The sequence below is a fragment of the Malania oleifera genome, chromosome 5, assembly GCF_029873635.1.
Source record: "Malania oleifera isolate guangnan ecotype guangnan chromosome 5, ASM2987363v1, whole genome shotgun sequence".
Lineage (NCBI taxonomy): Eukaryota > Viridiplantae > Streptophyta > Magnoliopsida > Santalales > Ximeniaceae > Malania > Malania oleifera.
Window position 1 is genome coordinate 101,738,972 of NC_080421.1, and position 26,134 is coordinate 101,765,105.

At 36.4% G+C, this 26,134-nt stretch overlaps 1 protein-coding gene across 1 annotated transcript in view; it reads left to right on the forward strand.

Moving 5' to 3' along the window:
* Window positions 1–95: 95 nt before the first annotated feature.
* The window catches only part of LOC131156072 (uncharacterized), a 45,399-nt gene continuing 19,360 nt past the window's right edge, over window positions 96–26,134 (forward strand). The window contains exon 1 of the mRNA XM_058109521.1: window positions 96–152. Coding sequence (XP_057965504.1) covers window positions 96–152 — 57 coding nt within the window. The remainder of the gene's footprint in view (window positions 153–26,134) is intronic.

A 26,134-nucleotide genomic window follows, 5' to 3' on the forward strand; every position in this document is an offset into this window, starting at 1 on the left:
TGCCATCTTCCCTCCCTTTCATTACTCCTATCTCTTCTCCCAGTTATTGTTTTTTATTGCTTTTATTGCTTTCCTCTTTGCTCAAACCTAAAGCCATGGGGGCAAATGATATTGGAGGTGGTGGCCAGGCGGTGGAGGGTTCATTGACAAGGGTAGGACCGTGGGGGATCACGGTGGCATTGTCTTGGTGGCGCTGATCACGGTAGTGGCGCTAGAATTAGCTTTATAGTGGAGGATCCAAGTAGCAACGGTGGCAGTGATAGTGGCTAGACAACGAAGGTTCATGACTTTTTTATTGTTTTTTTTTAAACGATAGGTTAATTTTTTTGTTCTCATCTTTTTAGTTTTAATTCAAGAGGCCAAAACATTTATATTTTATGATTTCTATTGTGACAGTGCCTTGGAGCAATGGGAGGATTCTTCATCTTTTAGTGCTTCTTCTCTTGATTAATAAATCACCTCACATATCACATGTTTGATGTAATGCAAGATGTAATATTGTTCCTCAAATAGTTAGGAGACGTGTGTGTGCGTGTATGTGCGCGGCGCGTGCAAGTGTATATACATTGTAATTTATGAACTTTGTTTTTCCAATTATTTTGGATCTACACACAAGTACAACAAAAGCCATTGGCTCTTGCTATAGGGAAAGTTGTCTCTCTCCTCCACATGATGTCTCAATCTCCTCTCTTCTCTAAATCGCTTGAATCAAGTTTTCAGTAGTAATTTTCGATCCAATATTTTTTAGGTAAGGCATCTATTTCTAATTTGAATAGTTAAGTGGTAGAGTGATATCAACAATTTTTCTTTGTTGAAATTTTGTAATGCTATGGTATCACCATATCTAATCTTGTTCCAATTTTTTTTTTCCAATTTATGACTAATCTCTATTTTCCTAGACTATTTTTTGTTTTTTTTTTTTCACTAAAATTTTATAGTCTATTTTATACTTTTTTTTTTTATTACATAAGAAATTCAGCCACTAACAAACCCTTCGGACCCTCTGGTGTGGCATCAAACCTACAGATCAATATTAGCACGCTGCAAGCTAACTACTTAATTAATTATTCATTTTTGTTTCTATGTGATATTCCTCCAACCAAATTGAGGTTCAATTTCTCATGGTTAATTAAAATTGTTTTTTTTTTATTGCTAAAATGTTAGAGTCCCTAGTCCTACTATCTTTTTCTCTTCCATTTCTGAAGTCTCTTACCCCACCTCTCCTAATAGCCAACAGCTTTGGGATGTATCGACATCAACAATGTTATGTTAGACTATCAAAAAAATGTTAAACATAGTTATTAGAGCAACACATTTGAACTTAGTGAGATATGTATATAATTAGCCTTGCTTTGCACATAATCTATCCCCCCCCCCCCTTTCTCCCCCGGCGGTTAAACATAGTTATTAGAGCAACACATTTGAACTTAGTGAGATATGTATCTAATTAGCCTTGCTTTGCACATAATCTATCCCCCCCCCCCCCTTTCTCCCCCGGCGGCGGTAGGTAATTTGCCATAGTGACGTTTGACACTAGAATTGGAACATAGATTGGGTTATGACTGGATTTAATAGTTAAAATCACATGAAAAACATTAGAATAACATTAACTTGGGCCCTTTGGGTAGTTGATACATGATGTCATGTTTGACTATAAGATTCACCAATTTCACAACAAAAACGCTACTTAGCAATTGATATCCACTATTCCCACAACAACTTAATAAGACATGCATAGAAGCTAATCCAATCAACACTCGATCTGAACAGTAATAGAGGCTACGAGTAGCCATTGCTTTTGCTTCACTCCCACAACAGTCTAACATATATAGCACATACATAAAAGCTAATTTAGTAAATACTTAAATAGCAAACAAAGGGAAAAAAAAAAAACTAAAATAACAAAGAATATTATGGTCTATCAAGTAATCAGTTGTGCCAAAACTTAAAAACCCCATAATCCTCCACAATAAAATGTTGGCATCACCATTCATATGATATATTTTTTTGTTACAACGGGATACACAATAAATCAGAATCTTTCATTTCGCTTTAAATTACAATGCAATGCCTACCTTCTTAAGTTTTAATATTTTGTTGCAATATTCAAATCAGTGTAAAGTGTTTTTTTTTTTCCTTTTTATTTTATTTTTTAGAGGAAAGTAGGGGAGGGAGTAATGAGATATGAGCCCTAGCCGAATGCTCAAACAAGGCGTGAGTATGAGTATTTAATGCATTTTTTTTTTTTAAATGAGAGTATTTAGAGTGTGCAATGAGTGTAAAGATAATAGGTGCATTTGTAAAAAATTTAGGTATGGTGACTTGACTTCATGCTTGGCCTGAAACATGCCTTTGCAAAGACTTTTCAGACTTTGTGGGTTACAATTTTCTAACTTCTACTTTAATGTAGATATGGCAAGAAAGTTACCAGAGGTTTAATTTTCGGAGGAAAATTTTTCACATCTATGTTATTTTCTGTGTTTTCAACAATTTTTAAAGTTTATTTTAAAATCTATAAATCATTATTTTCATTTGTTGAACTTGCTACTTTCTTGAACTTCTTTGTGTTTTATAGAGATACGATATATTTATTCATTCTTTCTCTACACGCTTTCATGTTTTTTCCGTATTAACCCATCTTTACTCACTTTTTATTACATTCCCTATCTTATTCTATTATTATTTTTAAATATAAACATTTCATGAGCTAAATATAACTAGTTATTTCTCAAAATTTCTTAGTTTGATCAATTTATAAAAATTCTAGATTAATATTTCACCTTTTTTGGTTTATATTAGTCCATGAAAAAGATAGCTAGAATCAATTTACGGGGAAGTTGTAACCAAAGAAAACACCTAAACACACAACCCCATAGTCCAAATCAAAGAAACCATCTTGGGATTCAATCTAATGTTCAAGATCTGACTCTATTTGTCAATGTATTGATACAAAGTTGGCCACTAGATTTTAAATTTTCGATCCTTGATCCCTACATCATGACAACAACCACCAATTCCAAGTCCGATTCTATTGCAGGTGATCAATCATCCCAGTCCGTTCATTCTGCACCTGGAGATTGTTTGGCCTATGTCTTCGCTTCATGAACTAAGTCTGAGTAAGAAATCTCCCGTTAAGAAACCACGCATCAGTTCATCACCTGGATCAAACACAACTAGGCTCCACAAAAGCCCAACAAGAACAACTTTCGAACTTTAGAAACATGATTCAAAACTTCGAAAATAAGGAGGGACAACTGATATACCCCTAATATAGCACCTACCTTAAAGAGAAGGCATGTGTCCAGCATTAATGTGGAAAATAACCTGCAAAATCAATCGTTTGACTAGAGCCATTGATGCCGGTCATATATTGACTGGAATAATCTACGTTCGCACTATAATGATCAAAGTGATCCACGCCAAGCGCTATAAATGACAAATCTACTAGGATCAAATTTGACCAGTATAAAAGGGGTATTACGGAGAGGCTAAAGTATCTCATTCTAATCCAATTTCACTGTTGCTTACAACCTCTCTTAAAACACTCCCTTAGTTAAGCATCAAAGAGATCCCCCAGAGTATACCCCGAGTCTTCCAAGCCGTGTTTGTTTTTGTTCTTTTCAGGTGATTGGGATCAGAAAGCTCACCGGAAGTCAGATGGACATTTTTGGCAGCAACAAATTTTAAAAGAAATAAAGCTTTGAATGAGACAAGGGATATAAGATAATTAGAAAAAAGTGATACTTCAATATGGTAAATGTTTATTTTTTATTTTTATTTTTGGAAAATTCAGGAACTTCAATTATCATTGGATCACATTGAATACTATGGTGCGGCATCAAACTCGAGGGATGAAAGTCACATGTCCATTGATGTATTCCTGGAAATTCACCGGCATAATGCCTTAAGGGGGAATCGAACCTGTAACCTTGGGGTCTCCAAAGTCACAAGTTCGCCTTTACTACTTGAACTAACTCAGTTGGGTCTGATAAATGTTCATGTTGGCTATATAGGTTATTATGTGTAATAGCTTCTTCACATCATACCTCAAATTAAAAAAAAAATCATATTTTGGTACATACTATTCAATTAAATAAATCAGTAAAATTGGAAAATGTTTATTAGGCTTATAAAAATATCAAACACTATTCAACTCTTTGATGTAACAGTGTCGGAGTCTAATGCCAAGACCTCGCATTTCCAGTCATCCACTCAAAGCTTTAATATGTCTTTTGCCTAGTCCACTAAAAAAAAAGGAAAGGAAAAATTGGAAGAAAAGAAAAGAAGATGAAGAAGAATTTGAAGAATATTAATGAAATATGAATTAAAGAACTTTATGCATATGGTATGGCCTTAGTTTTGAGTGGGGTTGGGTTAAGAGTGGGCATAATTCGGTTAAAACCAAATTAATAGAGTAAATTCAGTCGATCGTTTTGACTAAAAATTTATTCAATTAGTTCCGTTTTTATTTTCATTGAATTTAGATTTTTGGTTTTTAGTTCGATTTTTGAGTTCAGTTAACCGAATAGTATAAATTAATTGTAAATAATTATATATATTACAATATTTTATATATTATATATACTAAAATTTTATATATTTTTCATATATTATTTATATTATATATATATAAATATTAAATAGGTTTAAATCCGTTAACCGATTTAATCGAATTTCTGTTCGGTCGGTTTTGAGTTCGATTAATATGGAATTTTGGTTCGGTTTGCTTAGTGAGATTTGTTGATCGAATCGATCGAATGCTCACCTAGGTTGGGTATATTCCTAAGGACTATCATTAGTGTGCCATTTAAGTCAAAATGTCCCAGTGATTTTTAAATATTTTAACATAATATTATTCCATGTTTTATATGAAAAAGCTAAAACTTATGTTACTTGCAAAAAAAAAACATACGACGTAGGTTTGAGAGGGTGACCCTATATAGTTTATTGGACCAAGATTTAGTTTGGTTCCTCTATGATTTTTAAAAACACCTTTTAGAAAGAAGCTAACAAAAAAGTGTTTTTTTATATTGTTTTAAAAATGTCTAGCCCCTTATGAAAAAGGAGCTGCTAAAAAAAAAAAAAACTAACTCTCAGTGTATGGTAAAAAAAGTTGTAAGGTTTCTAAAAGTATTTAAAATAACTATAACAGATATGTATTTTTAGCAAATATAATTAATATATTGATAGTTTTGTAATATTTTAGAAAATTAAGGACAGCAATGGAATTGAAAGTTAGCTTTTAATTTTGATATTGCGATTTTGTTATTATTTAGTACCAATATGTATAGACATGAGTTTGATAACAACTCATGTTGAATGTTCTACAACCTTTAGAAATTGAAATAATAATTTTCATGATTGTTTATTTGACAAAGATAGATATCATGCCAATTTGGCATGTGAAATTTTATTCCCCGTATTTCGTAAGCCTTTAAATTTTTTAATACCTCAATTCAGGAATTATTAACTTTAAAAATTATAAGTTACACTCAGAAATTTATTCCTTTATGCTCTTTAATGTTTTTTTTTTTTTTTGAATTTTAGTATATCTGTTATAGTGAAATTCCTTGTCGGGTAAGTTCTAACCTGTATGAAAGACATAACAATTTGGGCATTATCTCAGAGAGAGGTTCAGTGAGATAAACATGTCGTATTAACATACTAAAGAGATTTTGTGTGGTTGTATTTGATTTTTTTCCCTCTTCTTTCATTTGTTTCAATGTAAATTTAAAAGGATGAAAAACATAGCCCATCTAAATTAACTTCCATGTAACATCTTGCCTCTCAGTTGCTTTAGAAATTGAAATAATAATTTTCATTATTGTTTACTTGACAGAAATAGAGAATATATCATGCCAATTTGGCATGTGAACTGTATTTATTAAGCCTTTAAATTTTATAATGCCTCAATTCAGGAATTATTAACTTTAAAAATTATAAGTTACACTTAGAAATTTATTCCTTCATGCTTTTATTTTATTTTTTTGAATTTTAGTATATCTGTTATAATGAAATTCCTTGTCGGGTAAGTTCTGATATGCATGAAAGACATAACAATTTGGGCACTGTCTCAGAGAGAGGCTCGGCGAAATAGACATGTCGTTTTGGCACACTAAAGAGATTTTGTGTTGTTAGGACCCCGTGAGCATCCAGATCAAAGTGACACCAAGATTTTTACGTGGTTCGGTCAACAACGACCTACGTCCACGGAGCACACACCAACTATTCAATAACTCACCGAAAAATATTACAATTCTCTCTCTCTCTCTCTCTCTCTCTCTCTCTCTCTCTCTCTTCCCTTCTTGCTCTCTCTGATCTTCTCTCCTCTCTCTACACTCTCTTTGTGTTGTTCTTGCACTTTTGTGCTGTTGTATTCTATACACTTTCCACAGCCCTCTTTATATAGGCTTGGAATTTACATCATAATCAATACAAATCAATTCCAAATTAATCACAAATTGGAAGTTTATAATGAAAAGATAAATAGAGAATCGTTTTTTGACTCAGCAACACGTCATCTCCTGGCTGTCTTCTGGCTCCATCTCTAACAATCTCCCACTTAAAGACAGAGACACCTCCTCAACCAGTATCATGAATAAATGATATGCTCATAATATGTATCTTCAAGCATGAAGACCAACTGAAGTTGAACATAACTTCAGCTTCTTTGTAGTCACCACTTTAGTTAACATATCTGTCGGATTTTTGTTACCTTGAATTTTTCAAGTATCAACACACCGTCCTCTATTAGAGATCTGACGAAGTGGTAACGCAATCCAATATGCTTAGTTGTGAAATGAAATGCTGAATTCTTTGCCAGATGTATCGCACTCTGACTGTCACTGTACAAAACATTCCTTTCCTGCTTTAATCCAAACTCCGTTAACAAACCCTGAAGCCAAATCATCTCTTTACTGACTTCTGTCACTACTACATATCCAGCTTCTGTAGTAGATAAGGCAACAATCTTTTGTATCTACGACATCCAACTAACAGTTGTTGTGCCAACAGTGAACACATATCCGGTGGTGCTCCTGCGGTGATTTATTTCACCAGCAAAATCGGCATCTACATACCCTTTGACTTTCAAGTCTCCTTTTCCGAAACATAAGCACTTATCAATAGTGCCTCTGAGGTACCTGAAGATCCACTTCACTGCTTCCCAGTGAGTCTTCCCTGAATTAGACATGAATCTACTGACTGCTCCCACTACTTGGCCAATGTCCGGTCTGGTACAAACCATGGCGTACAGGAGACTTCCAATGGCTGAGGCGTAAGGAACCTTAGCCATGAAGTCCTTCTCTTCATCTGTCTAAGGAACCTGATCCTTGGAGAGGCAAAAGTGTCCTGCCAAAGGCGTATTTACTGCTTTGGCTTTGCTCATGTTAAACCTCTGTAGAACACGACTAATGTACTCCGACTGAGATAACTGCAATATTCCCTGTCGCTTATCTCTGGAGATTCGCATCCCAAGTATCTGCTTCGCTGAGCCTAAGTCCTTTATGTCAAATTCCATTGACAATTGCTGCTTCAATTTTTTGATCTCTTCTATATCTGGTCCTGCGATCAACACGTCATCTACATATAACAACAGAATAATATAGCTATACTGATACCTCTTGAAGTAGCAACAGTGGTCGGCGTTACACTTTATAAAATCATTCCTGTGCATAAAGCCGTCAACGGTACCATTGTCTGGGAGCTTATTTGAGACCGTACAAGCTCTTCTTCAACCTACATACCAGATTCTCTTTACCTTTCTCTGAGAATCCTTCTAGTTGATGCATATAGATTTCCTCATCAAGATCACCGTAAAGAAACGTCATCTTCACATCTAACTGTTCAAGATGTAAACCCTCTGAGGCAACAATACTCAGAACAGATCTAATGTTTGTCAGCTTCACAACTGGTGCAAAAGTGTTGGTGTAGTCAATTCCTTCCTTCTGCTCGAAGCCTTTAACTACCAACCGAGCCTTGTACCTCCTAAAGCCGTCATACTCCTTTTTGATTCTATAAACCCATTTGTTGTGAAGGGCCTTCTTATTATTGGGCAACTTAGTTAGTTCCCATGTTTTTTTGGAGTTAAGAGACTTTATCTCGTCTTTCATTGCAAGTTCCCACTTGCTCGCATCTCCTGCCTGACATGCTTCAACATAACATTCAGGTTCTCCTCCACCTGTAAGAAGTAAATGGTTCACATACCTCTTGTTTGGTATGTGCTGCCGAGATCTCTTAATCTCTGGTGCTGGAGTAGAAAACGGTGGTGCGACGTCCACTGGTTCCTCCACCTGAGGATTCTTGGTATTCTGCATGTGTCCCAACACATACTGAGTGGACCAGTTCTAGTCCCTTCTTCTTTGGGGCATGGGTGTTTATATGGAAACTAACCCTCTTTTGTTTCCCGACTATATAATCCTCATACATGTCAACCTGCACTGACTATAGACCACTCAATTTTTCCTTTGAGTACATCACCCTGAGCCCCTTCTCACTCATGTGACCAAGTTGTTGGTGCCAAATGTTGCTGTCGCCATTTCCTGCAGCAACTAAAGTAGACATGGAGGCATTGGAGGTTATAAAAAGTGTTCCTCTTTTCTTACCTCGCACAATCATTAGTACACCCTTTGAAACTTTCCATTCATCGCCAATGAACTTCGTTGTGTATCCCTCATCTGCCAGTTGATCAACTGAGATCAAATTCTTTCTCAAGTCTGGAATATACCTAACATCCTTCAGCTTCCATACTGACCCGTTTATATTGATCTTCACAACTCCCTTGCCCGTTACGTCGCAAGGTTGATCGTTGCCAAGGTACACCTTACCAAAATTACCTGGTGTGTACTCCTCTAGGAAATCTCTACAGCATGTGGCATGAAATGAGGCTTTGGAGTCTAAGACCCAAGACTCCTACTTGCTCTCCAAAGAGCAGATCAACATCTCATCATTCTCGGAAGCAATATTTGCTTCTGTCTTTGCCCTCATATCGAATTCTTTCTTCTGACTCCTACACTAGTTCCTGTAATGACCAGTCTTTCCATAGTTCCAGCACTCAATAACTTTAGTGCCTTGAGAACCTATGTCCTGAGTACCTCTGGGATTTCTAAATTTTGACCGCTAGGCCTAAATCTGCCTCGGTTGTTTGATCGTCCATGCCTGTTTCCTCTGCCTCGACTCTCCATGTTCAAGGCTGAACTTGAATTGGAGCTATGGTTCAGCTGCATTCTTATTTCCTCCGTCAAAATCATGCTGACGACCTCATCATATACAAGCTTTGATTTTCCTGCGGAGCTACTGATGGCAGTGACGACACCATTCCAATTTTCAGGCAACTGACTGAGAATCAGTAGAGCCTGAATCTTATTATCAAACGTTATCCTGACTGAGGCGAGTTGATCAGACAACTCATTGAAGTTATTCAGATGCCTGCTGAAACTCTCACCTGTAGACATGTTCATCGTAAATAGTCTTTTCATGAGATGTACCTTGTTTGCGGCTGAAGGCTGTTCGTACATATTAGAGAGCGCATCCATCAGAGACTTGGTGGATGTTATATACTTGATATTGAACGCCACAGATTTCGACAACGTCATTCTGATGGCTCCGAGGGCTTTTCGATCAAACAACTCCCACTCTTCCTCGTTCATGGATGTTGGCTTACCCTTTAACGGTAAGTGCAATTCCTTCCTAAACAAATAATCCTCTATCTGCATCTTCCAAAAACCGAAATTGTTCCTGTTGAATATTTCGATTTTTGAGCTTTTTTCATTTGACATCTCGATTCACTAATCTAGAAATGGAATTAGCTCAAATGGATAGTATGGTTGGATCCAGAACAATCGAAAACCCTAGAAATGGTTCGAGTCGCTCAAAAAATGGACCCAAAACTACCCCGAAAAGCTCAGTCAAAGTTTCAGTCAAACTTGGTCAAACTTGCGGACATGGCGCTGACGCGGCAACTACTGACGCAGCGCTGACGTGGCAGTGGGTCCACCGATGACGTGCCATAAGTGGACCTACTGATGCCGTGCCAACTTGACCGGGCCAGGTGGGGCCCACCTGCTGACGTGGCAGTGCTGGCATAGCACTTTCGGCTACGTGGCACACTCCTGCTTATGTAGCGCATTGACGTGGCTCGATGCCATGGCGCTTAGGAAAAGGCCAGACCCGGGTCAAGTACCGGCTCTCGGATCAACCCGGGATGAGTCTGTGTCCGGGTCGGGTCGGGTTATCAGTGGGTCGGGTTGAGGTGGATCGGGCGAAGAAGATGCGTGCAGTGCGTTGCCGGCATGTGGAGAGGCATCTTGCTCCGACAAGGCGCGTGTGGGCACGTGTGGCCTTATCTGAACTCCGTTCAAGCTCCGGTTGACACACTTCTCTTCTTCTTGGCGAGTTGAATGCGATGGTGGCCTCAAAATGCAGTTTTGATTTACTGGACAGAGCTCTGAATTTTGGGATCACTTCCAATCTGGCTTTTCTGCTCCAACCAGGCTATGATACCACTTGTTAGGACCAGAGGAGCCCATGGGTGGGTTTGATACACATGGGTGAACACCAATTTGACCAAAAAGCTTAAGCTAATTGGTCTTGGGTCCATCCATGTATATAAGCACCCATTATCCATTTTAATTTTTCAATGTGGGACAAGCTCACAAGTGGGATTCTCCAATAGTTGCTCAAGTAGGCCTTACCACTGGCATCTTACGTGCCTCAGATTGCATTCCACGTGCCTCCAAACCAATCCTACCTCTCACGTCTTGACCCTATTCGGATCCATCCACAGCCTAGATGATCCTTATTGGCCTCAGCCACACACTTGGTCCTCCAACTATTAGCACGTCAAGAGAATTAGCTTCCTATCTCGACTGTTACGATGTCGCTCACCCAGAGTTACGAACCGTCGGCTCTGATACCACTTGTTAGGAACCTGTGAACATCCAGATCAAAGTGACACCAAGAATTTTACGTGGTTCGGTTAATAACGACCTACGTCCATGGAGCACACACCAAAATTCACTAACTCGCCGAAAAATATTACAATTCTCTCTCTCTCTCTCTCTCTCTCTTCTTCCCTTCTTGCTCTCTCTGAGCTTCTCGGCTCTCTCTGCACTCTCTCTGTGCTGTTCTGTGCTATACACTTTCCACAGCCCTCTTTATATAGGCTTGGAATTTACATCATAATCAATACAAATCAATTACAAATTAATCACAAATTGCAAGTTTATAATGAAGAGATAAATAGAGAATAAATTCCACTCGTTTTCTGACTCAGCATCGCGTCATCTCCTGACTGTCTTCTAACTTCATCTCTAACATGTGCAGTAGTGTTTAATTTTTTTTCCCCTTTCTTTTGTTTGTTTCAATGTAAATTTAAAAGGATGAAGAAGCATAGTCCTCTTCTTAATTGACTTCCATGTAACAACGTGTAAAGTTCAATTCGTACTCTCACATGAAGAGAAAATGCACGAATAGAATGAACTACTATAACATTACACTCTAGATTGTTTCTGTTTTGATTTGGATACCCTATTAATTTTCATGGAACAAAAAATAAAGAAGACATATTGTAGCATATATTATTGTGAAATACCCTTATATGGAGTAAGATACCTTACGAAGCAAATTGGCTTCTTATAATTATAAATTTAAACTTCAACTATCAAATAGTGAACTTTATATGTCCAAACACATACATGAATAGTAGACAAAATTTATTAATCAATGATGATGTTGTCAATAGTAACAGACGAATTCGCAAAGAGACAATGAAAATTTTTTTAATAGAATGGTGAAAAATTAAAAGTCACTAGTGATCCGATCTAAACAAGTAAGGATGCACGTAAATATAAATAAGGGTAAATTAGGAATTAAAATTTATATGAATATTAATCTACTCAATTAATATTATCGTTTAATGATTTATTTAATAGATATTTTGATCTGTTTACCACCTTTTATTAATAAAAAATAATAAAAATAATATTTTATATATTTTTTAAAAAGTATAAGGAGATTTATTTATCACCAAACACACACACGGGTAGTGAATCAAGATAGGTACTTCTCATGGTTGGAATTCATATATATATATATATATATATATATATATATATATATATATACATATGTATATTTTGATTGGTTGCAATGTATATAATAATATACATATTTATTTTTAATTTATAATGTGGACATGGTGCATTGTTGTCTATTATGAATTTGTAGTATATAGAATAAATATGCATATTATTATATTAATGTAACTACATTGTAGCCATTCAAAATATACATGTGTGTGTGTGTATATATATATATATATATGTATGTATATATATTCATACAATCATGTGAAAATTATGAATTATATTTTTCACCTTAAAACCTTGAGATCATTTTTGGAGTATAGATTTCGGAAACTTCAATTTGGATTTGTGTTGGATTTGAAATGAATTGAATACAATTTTATTACATTTTTTTTTTTAAATATCTATACAATTCCAAGTACAAATACAAACCCCTAAAATTCATACTCCCAAACGTAGGGTAATTATATAAATGACATATGATTACCATTATACCAAATTGTCTTTAGAAATACTTTAATTTTTATTGTATTTTTCTTCGTGCATTAAATACTATTATTTTATTAATTACGATATAATATTTACAATAGAACATTACCAATAAATTGTTTATTTATATACTTTGCCCCCTAACTATAATTCCTAGATCCATTGCTCCATCTTAGATTACAAAATCAAAAATTCAAAATATTAAATTCTTATATAATAGATGGTGTTTTCAAATATTAAAGATATAACCATAAATTGGGAATGTTTGTAAATATTAAATGTCCTTTTTATAGTTGAAAAGATCTTGCTAGAAAAACACCACAACCATTTTTTAAAATCATAAGAACACACTCAGGAAAAAAATTGGGAAAAATGTCAAATTCTGTACAAAAATATCTTTAAAACATCCCCAGATTTTTTAAAATTTTTGTAGAAAATATCTGAAAATTTTTAAATTTTTTCTTTTTTTTTTTTGAGATTTTAAAATACTTTTTTTTTCCCATTTTTTTCGACTTAAAACAGCCCAAAAATATTTTTCCTATTTTTGTGACCCTCAAAATATTTTTCCTATTGTAAAATGTGTATGTTATACATGTCGATGATTATCTTGAGAATAAGATATAACTTTTAGTATACTCACATAATGGTTCATTATGGAATTGACCTTTGAGATGCTAATATAATATATAAGAACATGTTTTACAACCAAAATGGAGATAAAAAGATGATTAGCTACATCTAGTTCCTAAAGAACTAGACTACTGAAATTCTATAACTCCCAATTTCTTTAGTTTAATTTTTCTATATTCTCTTTTTATTTGATTTACAACACGTTACTAGCATGATCTATTCTTTAATTGTATAGCAGAATCTTTTAAGTTTCGTTGGTATTATTTCAAGGTACGAATCTTTTTTTTTTTTTTAACATTTGTTATCTATATAACTTTAGTTTTTTTTTTTTTTTTTTGTCAAACTATATTTATGTGTTAACTATATCTCTTATCTTGAATACGTATCCTTAAATGTTTTTATGTTGAAATATATGTGAGAATAACATTTTTATTATAATATTTACCTAACTTTGAATTTTATTTGTTTTTCAAAGTGAATTTTTGATGTCAAACCTCGCAAAGTTTGAATTTGTTGCCCTTGATATTTTTGGAAGGAATTATCTACCATGAATATTTGATGCTGAAATTTACCTTAATGCTATGAATCTTGGTAGTACAATTGAAGAAGGAAATTAAACATCCCTACAGGATCGCACAAATGTAATGATTTTCTTTCGACATCATTTACACAAAGAATTGAAAATTGAGTATCTTACTATTAAGGACCCATTAATCCTTTGGAACAACTTGAAGGAGAGATATGAATACCAAAAAACGGTAATTCTTCCAAAAGCTCGATATGATTGGATACACTTGCGACTGCAAGATTTTAAAACTGTAAGTGAATATAATTCAGTCTTGTTTAAAATTAGCTCTCAATTGAAGTTATGTGGAGAAAAAATTAATGATGATGATATGTTAGAAAAAATATATTCTATTTTTCATGCCTTAAATGTGCTCCTGTACCAGCAATATTGATAACGTAGATTTACAGAATATTATGAACTAATTTCTTGTTTACTGATGGTTAAACAAAATAATGAGTTTTTGTTGAAAAATCATCAATCTCGTTCAACTGGCTCAACACCATTCCCTGAAGTGAATGTGACTTTTTCTCAAGGTTGTGGACGAGGTCATGGTGGCAAAAGGGGTCGTGGTAGGAAAAATTGTTGGATCCGTAATGATCATCTTTCAAAGTTTGAAAGCAAAGATGCTGAAAAGACTCAAAGGAAATGGACAAAGAATAAAGAAAGTTATGAACAAAATAATAAAGTGCAAAATAATGACAATATTTGCTATATGTATGGAACAAAAGGTCATTGGTCTCGAATATGTCACTCTGCTAAACACCTAGTTGATCTTTATAAGACATTCTTAAAAGGAAATAGGAAAAATGTTGAAGTGAATTTGTCTGAACCCATTGATGCTAAGTATGAGTCTCCTTTGGATGTTGATTTTGATGTTTCTGATTTTTTTGAGGATCCTAGTGGCAAAATTGATCATTTGATTGGGGATGAAAATGTCTACTATTAAATTATCTTCATGTTTATGTTATTTTGAAAAAATTAATTTATGTAATTTTTAAAAGATAACATATGATATGCTTGGTAATATTTTGTTATCTTTCTCAATTCTTAAATTTTATTTTTCATTTACTAGATCATAAAAATAAACTTGATAAAATAGAGGATGTCATGTGTTTGGTGGACTCACACAATTCTTCGTGTTAAAAAAATATTTCTTGCATTTAACATTAGTTGAAATTAATGTTAATACAATATTTGGCTCTACAAATGTAATAGAGGGCTTTGGAAGAGTTCATATTATATTTCCAAATGGGACAAAATTGTATATTGATGATGCGTCATATTCTAGTAGATCCCGAAGAAATCTACTAAGTTTTAAAGATATACGTCGCAATGGATATCAGTTGAAACCAAAAATGAAGGAGATATGAAATTTCTTTTAATTACATCTACAGTTTCAAACCAGAAGATCATATTGGAAAAAATTTCAAGTTTTTAGTCTAACTTATATTTCACAAAAATAAGGATGGTTGAATCAAATTTTATGCACCGAAAGTGCTCTGAACTTAGAAGTTTTATATTTTGGCATGATCATCTTGGCCATCTTGGTTCAAGTACGATGTGATGAATCATTGAAAATACACATGGACATCCGTTAAAGGATCAGAGAGTTCTTTTACCTAGTGATTGTTTTTGTATTTCTTGTTCTCAAGGAAAACTACTTGTTAGACCTTCTCCATCTAAATTACCTTTAGAGTCTCCATCTTTTTTGCAAAGAATACAAGGAGATATTTGTGGCACAATCCATCTATCTTGTGCACCATTTCGATATTTTATAGTTTTAATTGATGTTTCCACTCGATGGTCACATGTTTGTCTACTTTCAACTCGTAATGTTGCTTTTACTAAATATCTTGCTCAAATAATAAAGTTAAAATCAAGTTTTACTGATCATCCCATTCAAACTGCCCATTTAGATAATACAGGTGAATTTTTTTCAAAAGCATTTTATGACTATTGCATGTCAATAGGAATAAGTATTTTCAATGATTCGTCACATCATAGTTGAACTAGGATGGCCAAGACGATCATGCCAAAGTAAAAACATCTAGGCTCGGAGCACTTCCAATGCATAAAATTTTATTCAGCTATCCTTATTTTTGTGAAATATAGGCCAGATGAAAAACTTGAAATTTTTTCTAATGTGATCTTATGGTTTGAAACTGTAGATGTAATAAAAGATATTCCATATCTCCTTCATTTTTGGTTTCAACATAATATCCATTGCGACGTATATCTTTAAAACTTAGTAGATTTATTCGGGATCTAATAGAATACAATGCATCATCAATATACAATTTTGTCCCATTTGGAAACATAATGTGAACTGTAAAAATCTCAAAAAGAGATATAAAAGATTAATAGAATGATTCCAAAAAATAAAAATAAAAATAAAATAAAAATTAAAAAAAATAAATATATTAATTAATTAATTAATTAAACGAATTTAAAAAGAAAAATAAAAAAAATTAATTAATTAAAATTAATTTTTTTATTAAAAAAATATTATTAATAATATTAATTAAATATTATTATTATTATTATTATTATTATTATTATTATTCTTCTTCTTCTTCTTCTTCTTCTTCTTCTTCTTCTTCTTTACTTTTCTTTTCTTTTCTTTTTGCTGCAACGCAGCTCTCTCTCTCTCTCTCTCTCTCTCTCTCTCTCTCTCTCCTCACGTTCTCTCTCCCTCTCTCCTCGATTTCGTGACAGATTTTCGCTCGATCGAAAATCCAAAGATACCACTGGACTCCATTCGCTGCTATTGTCATTTCTACCGAAGCGGATCGGTGGTAGGAGCGGCGTAAGCGTATTCTCTGGGATAAGTTATTTTTCCTTTTTCTTTAATTTCTTATAAAATATAAGCCCAATTGACGAACGAACACCACCACGAGAATCTAAGGATAATTCTCTATAAGTCTAGTGGGACGGAATTCTCGTGGGGGTGTCGGGCCAAAACCCCAAATTTGGGGTGCGGCGATTATTAAGGAGCTTATTTTTAATTAATTAGCATTAATTTAGAAATGCTAAAATATTAAACATCTAGAACTGAAGTAGGATTTCTGGAATTTAGGGCCCGGGTGAGCACCGCGGGTCTAATTTTGGGACCCGCAGGCAAAACTTGGAAAATTAAGTAGGGATGTTAAATAATAGTTTAAATATTAATTTAAGGTATATGGAGCCTAAGAAAGGTTAGATGAGTATTATTTTGGAGAAATAGTTTAATTAATCTGGGGAAAATGTAAATTGTAGGAATTAAATTTCGGGTGCCAAGGGCGTGAAATTTTGGGTCCTAAGGAATTTCTCAATAGTCAGGTAAGGGAATAAACTAAAGCAGTAATTTTTCATGCAAATTATTATTGATTATGAGTAAATTTATTTTCAGAAAAGCATATGTTATATTGTGTATTACGAATGAAATGTACGATTCGGAAAATACTGCTATGATGATTAAAATATATATGTATGTATGAGATGCCGGAAAATCATGATTTTTTTTGGAATATGAAGTATGACTTTTAACAGCATATGTGTGGCATGAATATTATTTTATGTGAAATGTATTATGATGTGAAAGATTTTACGAACAAAGCATGATTTCAGGTATTATGAAAATATGAGTTATGTTGTGATGATTTTGACGATTATATGATAAATGATGTATTTTCAGTATATATATACCTGAAACAATTTTGGCTCGAGGTCATATATTTATGTTATCGGCACGAGGTCGTATTTATGTTTTTGGCGCGAGGTCATATATTTATGTTATCGGCACGAGGCCATATTTATGTTATTGGCGCGAGGCCATGTATTTATGTCATCGGCACGAGGCCGTATTTATGTTATCGGCACGAGGCCGTATTTATGTTATTGGCGCGAGGCCACGTATTTATGTTTTCGGCACAAGGCCGTAATTACTATATTTTCGGCACGAGGCCGTAATGATGTTATATATATGATCATGTATTATATGTTATCACCACCAGGATGTTAGTTTAGTTCAGTTCAGGGGCTCGGTACCGTAGCTATATGTGTAGATCAGATATCTACGACAAATTAGTGCTAACCATCCCATGAGGGGATGAGAGATGGATAGTCGATGTGGCTTTTAGTAGAGTGTGGACGTCCACCTGGCACTCCGAACCAGGGTGTGGCGGGCTCATCGTACTTACAGACATATTTGATTCGGCAGTGGTCGGCCAGCCATTGTCGGGTCCTACCTTCGGGCTGCACAACCCGTCATGGGGGGTAATACATGACACCAGCTAGCTATTTATCCTGGGTTTTTTTTTCAGTACTACAGTTATAACAGATGATTTTATGTATGTTATGATTTATTAACAGATGTGAAAATATATGTTTACCTAGTACGATATGATGATGTTTATAGAATTATGAAATGTACTATATACGTATAAATGCATTAAATATTCATGTTACCATACAACTGTATTTAGTTTATTTCCCCTTACTGAGAAGTGTCTCACCCCTAAACATTAAATGATTTTCAGGAAATCCAAACCGGCGGGCTAGAGCCGCCATTGAGTGATTGGAGCTTCCCTACTAGAAGGGTAAGCATTGAACTAGGATCGAAAGTTTTTGTTATTTAATCCTAGTGTTATTTTGACTTTTGGAGGTTATATATCATAACAGTATTTTGATGTTATAGAAAGCTCTGGTATTATGTTTTATGATTGGATGTTTGAGATTTTATGTTTACTGCTGCTAGATTTTCCGCTGTATTTGACAGGTGTCCCCACTACCCACGGGTTCGGGTTGACCATTTTATTTATTATGTGGTATTTTATGTTAAGAAATTGAGGGACATTACATTTGCTATCAGAGCCTAAGATACTAGGTTCAGTAGACTCTATAGTGCAGCAGTAATAATACCAGAGTATAGGATAAGGGAATTTGAGGTTTAGTTTTGTAGTCTAGATGCAGGACTTTCATGGTGGTTTGTATGATTTTCCTGGGGTGACGATTTCAGGAAATTCATTGTAAACTATCGTCGGGTTGGGTATCTAGGTTGCAGGATTGAACCTTAAATTATGATCAAGAGTGACGAGTTAATTAGGAAAATATACCATATGAGTTGAGTGATATGTATAAAGAATGAGGTTTTGAGTTAAGTTACATGTTTTTCAAGATAGACCTTGGTGGCAATAGTGCCCATGCCAGTGGGAGTGAGGATGCTGGACCCTCGGGTGCTGCGAGTAGTGACTCAGATGCCGTCCTACGCAGCGTAGCACAGCAAGTGATGGCAGAAATTGCTAGGAGTTTGAAGGAGCTGGGTGGTTCATCTGTAGGCCACAGTTGTACGATCGAGAAGTTCATAAAGATGAATCCTCTAGCTTTCTCAGGGGGAACGGATCCTGCAGTCGCTGAGAATTGGGTGTAGGAGATGGAGAAAATATTTGTAGTGCTGCAGTGTTCAGAGGAGCAGAAGGTGCTGTTTGCCACCTACAGACTGACTGGAGAGGCCGAGAGATGGTGGTCAGCAGTGAGATTGTTAGAGCAGCAGAGGACTATACCTGTAGAGATGACTTGGGAGCGATTTAGAGAGATATTCTTCGATTGGTATTTTCCAGCCTCTTCCAAGGAGGCTAAGATTACGGAGTTCCTAAATCTGAAGTAGGGACAGCTGTCAGTATAGCAGTACGCGGCGAGGTTCATCAAGCTATTTCGATTCGCCCCGTATATTATTCCAGATGAGACGAAGAAAGTACGACAGTTTGAAAGAGGCTTAAGGAGAGAAATTTATAAGTAGGTATCGATTTTGAAGTTACAAGACTTCACCGAGCTGGTTGACCGAACCACTATAGCAGAAATTGGTGATCAGTTGGAGGCTGAGGAGTAGAGGCAGATGAAGAGGTCTGCACCTTCTGGTTTCCAGTAGGGAGTTGGCCGTGCCGCGTGGAAGAGAGGTGGCTATTATAGGAACCAGAGACAGAAGACCGGGAATCATGGTTTCCAAGGTATGCAGCCATCTCCAGCTTGCCCATCTTGCAGGAAGAGACACCTGGGAGAGCGTCGTGCTGGGCGAGGTGTCTGCTACAGGTGCAGGGAGCCAGGACATATGATGAGGGAGTGTCCGACATAGACTAGTACTGCTCCTAGACCTGCACGAGGAGGTTACCAGGCACCATGAGGAGGCCAGCAGAGGAATACGACCCCAGCCAGAGTTTTTGCTTTGACGCCGGGCGATGCTGAGGTGGCAGGAGATGTGGTGACAGGTACTGTTTCAATACTGTCATTTAAAGCTATGATTTTGTTTGATTCTGGGGCGACGCATTCATTTATCGCCCGAGATTATGTTAAATTGTGTGGGTTTGAGCCTTAGCAGTTAGAAATTAGTTTGTCTGTTGCTACGCTAACTAGGACCGTAGGGGTATGTAGAAAGTTACTCAGCGACTGTCCAATGGATATTCAGGGGAGGTCTTTGTTAGCTAATCTGGTGGTTTTAGACATGCATGGGTTTGAGGTAATCTTTTGCATGGATTGGCTAGCTGCCACTATGCTAGCATTGATTGCCATCAGAGAGTGGTAGTGTTTAGACCTCCAGAGGGACAGGAGTATAGATTCGTGGGATCACGTGTGCGCACCCCACCTCCGTTATTATCAACTATTTAGGTGTGTAGATTGCTATCAGAAGGTTGTCAGGGATATTTAGCTTATGTGAAGGCTGTATCAGAAGGGGAACTGAGAGTGGAGGATATCCCAGTGGTGAGAGATTTTCCTAATGTATTTCCCGAGGATTTGCCGGGACTACCTCCTGATCGTGAGGTAGAGTTTGTTATTGATCTAGTTTCGGGGACAGTGCCGATTTTGAAGGCGCCGTATAGAATGACATCGGTAGAGCTGAAAGAATTGAAAGAGCAGTTGCAGGAGCTGTTAGATAAGGGGTTTATTCAGCCCAGTGTGTCACCCTGGGGAGCACTGGTGTTGTTTGTGAGGAAGAAAGATGGCTTGATGAGATTGTGTATTGACTATCGAGAAATAAATAAAGTAACTATCAAGAATAAATACCCGCTCCCGTGTATTGATGATTTGTTTGACCAGTTACAGGGGACACAGATATTTTCGAAGATAGATTTACGCTCCGGGTACCATCAGGTGAAAGTCAGGGTGGAAGATGTTCCGAAGACGGCATTCAGAACACGGTATGGTCACTATGAATTTCCAATTATGCCGTTTGGATTGACGAATGCTTCTGCAGTGTTTATGGATCTTATGAACAGGGTTTTTCACCAGTACTTAGATCGGTTTGTGGTAGTATTTATTGATGATATACTGGTGTATTCGAAGTCTAGAGGAGCATGAGGAGCATCTGAGTATAGTGTTGTAGATGTTGCGAGAGAAGAAGCTATATGCAAAGCTCAAGAAGTGTGAGTTCTGGTTAGAACTGGTTATCTTCCTTGGACACGTTATATCCAAGGGTGGTATTTCTGTTGATCCAAGTAAAATTGAGGCGGTAGTAGACTGGGTACAACCAAAGAATGTGCACGAGATCAGGAGTTTCTTAGGATTGGCTGGGTACTACCGCAGGTTTGTTGAGGGCTTTTCTTGATTGTCAGGCCCGTTGACCAGATTGACCAGGAAAGGAGCGAAGTTTGAGTGGTCTGATGAATGTGAACAGAGCTTCCAGGAATTGAAGCAGCGACTCATCACTGCGCCTGTGTTGACGACACCTTCAGGAGAAGAGGGGTTCGTAATTTATAGTGATGCGTCTCATAGAGGGCTCAGATGCGTGTTGATGCAGCGAGGGAGAGTAATAGCCTACGCCTCACGATAGTTGAAAGAATATGAAAAGAACTACCCTACCCACGATCTAGAGTTAGCGGCGGTTGTTTACGCACTGAAGATTTGGAGGCACTATCTATATGGGGGTAGGTGTGAGATATTTACTGACCATAAGAGTTTAAAGTATTTCTTTATGCAGAAGGAATTGAATATGAGGCAGAGGAGATGGCTGGAGCTAATAAAGGATTACGACTGCACTATCATCTACCACCCGGGAAAGGCTAATGTGGTTGCTGATGCTTTGAGTAGGAAATCAGTGGAATCATCTGTATCTGCAGTGGAGATTCAGCATCCGATTCAGATGGATCTGGAGAGGCTCGGTGTGGAGCTGGTAGAGGGCGATCACCAGGCGTTCATTGCTGACTTGGTTTTGTAGCCAACTCTACAGGAGAGGATTAAAGCAGCTCAGAGGAATGATGCAAAACTAGTAGAGCTTATGGGAAAGGTACAGGATGGTCAGGAACCAGAGTTCAGCATTTCAAATGATGGAGCCCTGAGGTTCCATACCAGGTTATGTGTTCCTGCCGATCCTGAGATCAAGAAAGTCATTCTGGAGGAAGCACATCAATCCTTATATACTATACATCCGGGTAGCACTAAAATGTACAGGGATCTCCGAGAGTCCTTCTGGTGGAGCAACATGAAGAGGGAGATAGCTCAGTTTGTGGGTCAGTGTTTGACGTGCCAGCAAGTGAAGGCTGAGCATCAGAGACCGGCGGGATCGTTGCAGCCACTCCACATTCCTGAGTGGAAGTGGGAGCATATAGCGATGGATTTCATCTCAGGATTACCGCCAGCATTGCATGGACAGGACTCTATTTGGGTAGTGGTGGATTGATTAACGAAAACTGGCAACTTTTTGCCGATCAGAGTTAGCTACTCCATGGACAGATTAGCTAAGTTATACATCCAGGAGATAGTTAGACTCCACGGCGTCCTAGTGTCCATAGTTTCAGATAGAGACCTATGGTTCACATCTCGTTTTTGGAAGAGTTTGCAAGGGGCCATGGGTTTTCAGTTGTCATTCAGCACAACTTTTCATGCTCAGAATGATAGACAGACAGAGAGGACGATACAGATTTTGGAGGATATGCTGCGAGCATGTGTGTTGGATTTTGGAGGTCGTTGGATGCATTATTTGCCATTGGTTGAGTTTGCGTATAATAACAGCTACCAGGCCAGCATTGGGATGGCACCGTATGAGGCACTGTATGGCAGGAGGTGCCGATCCCCATTGTACTGGGATGAGGTTGGTGAGAGACAGGTATTGAGGCCAGAGCTGATACAGCAGACTCAGGATAAAGTCAGACTCATCAGAGACAGGATCAGGACAGCGCAGAGCCGGCAGAAGAGTTATACTGATACTCGTCGGCGAGAATTGGAGTTTGACACAGGAGATCACGTGTTCCTGAAGGTGGCACCGTTGAACGGTGTTATGAGGTTCGGGAGGAAGGGTAAGCTGAGCCCTAGGTATATTGGACCATTTGAGATTCTTGAGAGAGTGATTCCAGTTGCCTATCGTTTGGCATTACCACCGGTCTTATCTAGGATCCATGACATATTCCATGTTTCTATACTGAGGAAATACGTTCCAGACTCTTCCCATGCGATTAGATATGAAGCACTGGAGTTGGGCGATACTTTAGTTTATGAGGAAGTGCTAGTGTAGATTCTTGACTGGAAGGAACAGGAGCTAAGCACGAAGAAGATTCCACTGGTAAAAGTTCTGTGGCACAACCATGCCATTGAGGAGGCTTCTTGGGAACAGAGGATCAGATGCGCCAAAGATATCCGCACTTATTCAGTGGAGTTTAGAGCTGAGCCAGTTATGTGAATGGAATAGTATTGTAATTTTTATTTGTATAGTATAATGTAAGATAGATAGAGTTTTTAGTTTTGAAATGTGAATGGTTTTGGGAGAATTTTGAATAGTTGTGATCTCCCAGAACCCTTGTTGTAACCACGGTATTCCTCGGCCATAAGTGAGGATAATCAATAAAAATTGGAAGTATTTTCACTAAGAAAGGGAAATAGGGGAATGGCAAATTTCGAGGACGAAATTTTAATAAGGAGGGGAGAATGTAAAAACCCCAAAAAGAGATATAAAAGATTAATAGAATGATTCCAAAAAAATAAAAAAAATAAAAATAAAAATAAAAATAAATTAAAAAAATAAATATATTAATTAATTAATTAATTAAACGAATTTAAAAAGAAAAATAAAAAAATTAATTAATTAAAATTAATTTTTTTATTAAAAAAATATTATTATTAATATTAATTAAATATTATTATTATCATTATTATTATTATTATTATTATTATTATCCTCCTGAAGCTTCAACAAGCTTCAGGAGATTTAAAGATTCAAAGTATATTTATTATTATTATTATTATTATTATTATTATTATTATTATTATTATTATTATTATTATTATTCTTCTTCTTCTTCTTCTTTACTTTTCTTTTCTTTTCTTTTTGCTGCAACGCAGCTCTCTCTCTCTCTCTCTCTCTCCTCACGTTCTCTCTCCCTCTCTCCTCGATTTCGTGATGGATTTTCGCCCGATCGAAAATCCGAAGATACCACTGGACTCCATTCGTTGCTATCGTCATTTCTACCGAAGCGGATCGGTGCTAGGAGCGGCATAAGCGTATTCCCTGGGGTAAGCCATTTTTTCCTTTTTCTTTAATTTCTTACAAAATATAAGTCCAATTGACGAACGAACACCACCACGAGAATCAAAGGATGATTCTCTACAAGTCTAGTGGGATGGAATTCTCGTGGGGGTGTTGGGCCAAAACCCCAAATTTGGGGTGCGGCGATTATTAAGGGGCTTATTTTTAATTAATTAGCATTAATTTAAAAATGCTAAAATATTAAGCATTTAGAACTGAAGTAGGATTTCGGAAATTTAGGGCTCGGGTGAGCGCCGCGGGTCTAATTTTGGGACCCGCAGGCAAAACTTGGAAAATTAAGTAGGGATGTTAAATAATAGTTTAAATATTAATTTGAGGTATATGGAGCCTAAGGAAGGTTAGATGAGTATTATTTTGGAGAAATAGTTTAATTAATCTAGGGAAAATGTAAATTGCAGGAATTAAATTTCGGGCGCCAAGGGCGTGAAATTTTGGGTCTTAAGGAATTTCTCAATAGTCAGGTAAGGGAATAAACTAAAGCAGTAATTTTTCATGCAAATTATTATTGATTATGAGTAAATTTATTTTTAGAAAAGCATATGTTATATTGTGTATTACGAATGAAATGTACGATTGGGAAAATACTGCTATGATGATTAAAATATATATGTATGTATGAGATGTCGGAAAATCACGATTTTTTTTAGAATATGAAGTATGACTTTTAACAGCATATTTGTGGCATGAATATTATTTTATGTGAAATGTATTATGATGTGAAAGATTTTACGAACAAAGTATGATTTCAGGTATTATGAAAATATGAGTTATGTTGTGATGGTTTTGACGATTATGTGATAAATGATGTATTTTCAGTATATATATACCTGAAACAATTTTGGCGCGAGGCCATATATTTATGTTAATCGGCATGAGGCCGTATTTATGTTTTTGACGCGAGGCTATATATTTATGTTATCGACACGAGGCCATATTTATGTTATTGGCGCGAGGCCATGTATTTATGTTATCGGCATGAAGCCGTATTTATGTTATCGGCACGAGGCCGTATTTATGTTATTGGCGCGAGGCCACGTATTTATGTTTTCGGCACAAGGCCGTAATTACTATATTTTCGGCACGAGGCCGTAATGATGTTATATATATGATCATGTATTATATGTTATCACCACCAGGATGTTAGTTTAGTTCAGTTCAGGGGCTCGGTACCGTAGCTATATGTGTAGATCAGATATCTACGACAGATTAGTGCTAACCATCCCATGAGGGGATGAGAGATGGATAGTCGATGTGGCTTTCAGTAGAGTGTGGACGTCCACCTGGCACTCCGAACCAGGGTGTGGCGGGCTCATCGTACTTACAGACATATTTGATTCGGCAGTGGTCGGCCAGCCATTGTCGGGTCCTGCCTTCGGGCTGCACAACCCGTCATGGGGGGTAATACATGACACCAGCTAGCTATTTATCCTGGGTTTTTTTTCAGTACTACAGTTATAACAGATGATTTTATGTATGTTATGATTTATTAACAGATGTGAAAATATATGTTTACCTAGTACGATATGATGATGTTTATAGAATTATGAAATGTACTATATACGTATAAATGCATTAAATATTCATGTTACCATACAACTGTATTTAGTTTATTTCCCCTTACTAAGAAGTGTCTCACCCCCGAACATTAAATGATTTTCAGGAAATCCAGTGAGACCGGCAGGCTAGAGCCGCCATTGAGTGATTGGAGCTTCCCTACTAGTAGGGTAAGCATTGAACTAGGATCGAGAGTTTTTGTTATTTAATCCTAGTGTTATTTTGACTTTTGGAGGTTGTATATCATAACAGTATTTTGATGTCATAGAAAACTCTGGTATTATGTTTTATGATTGGATGTTT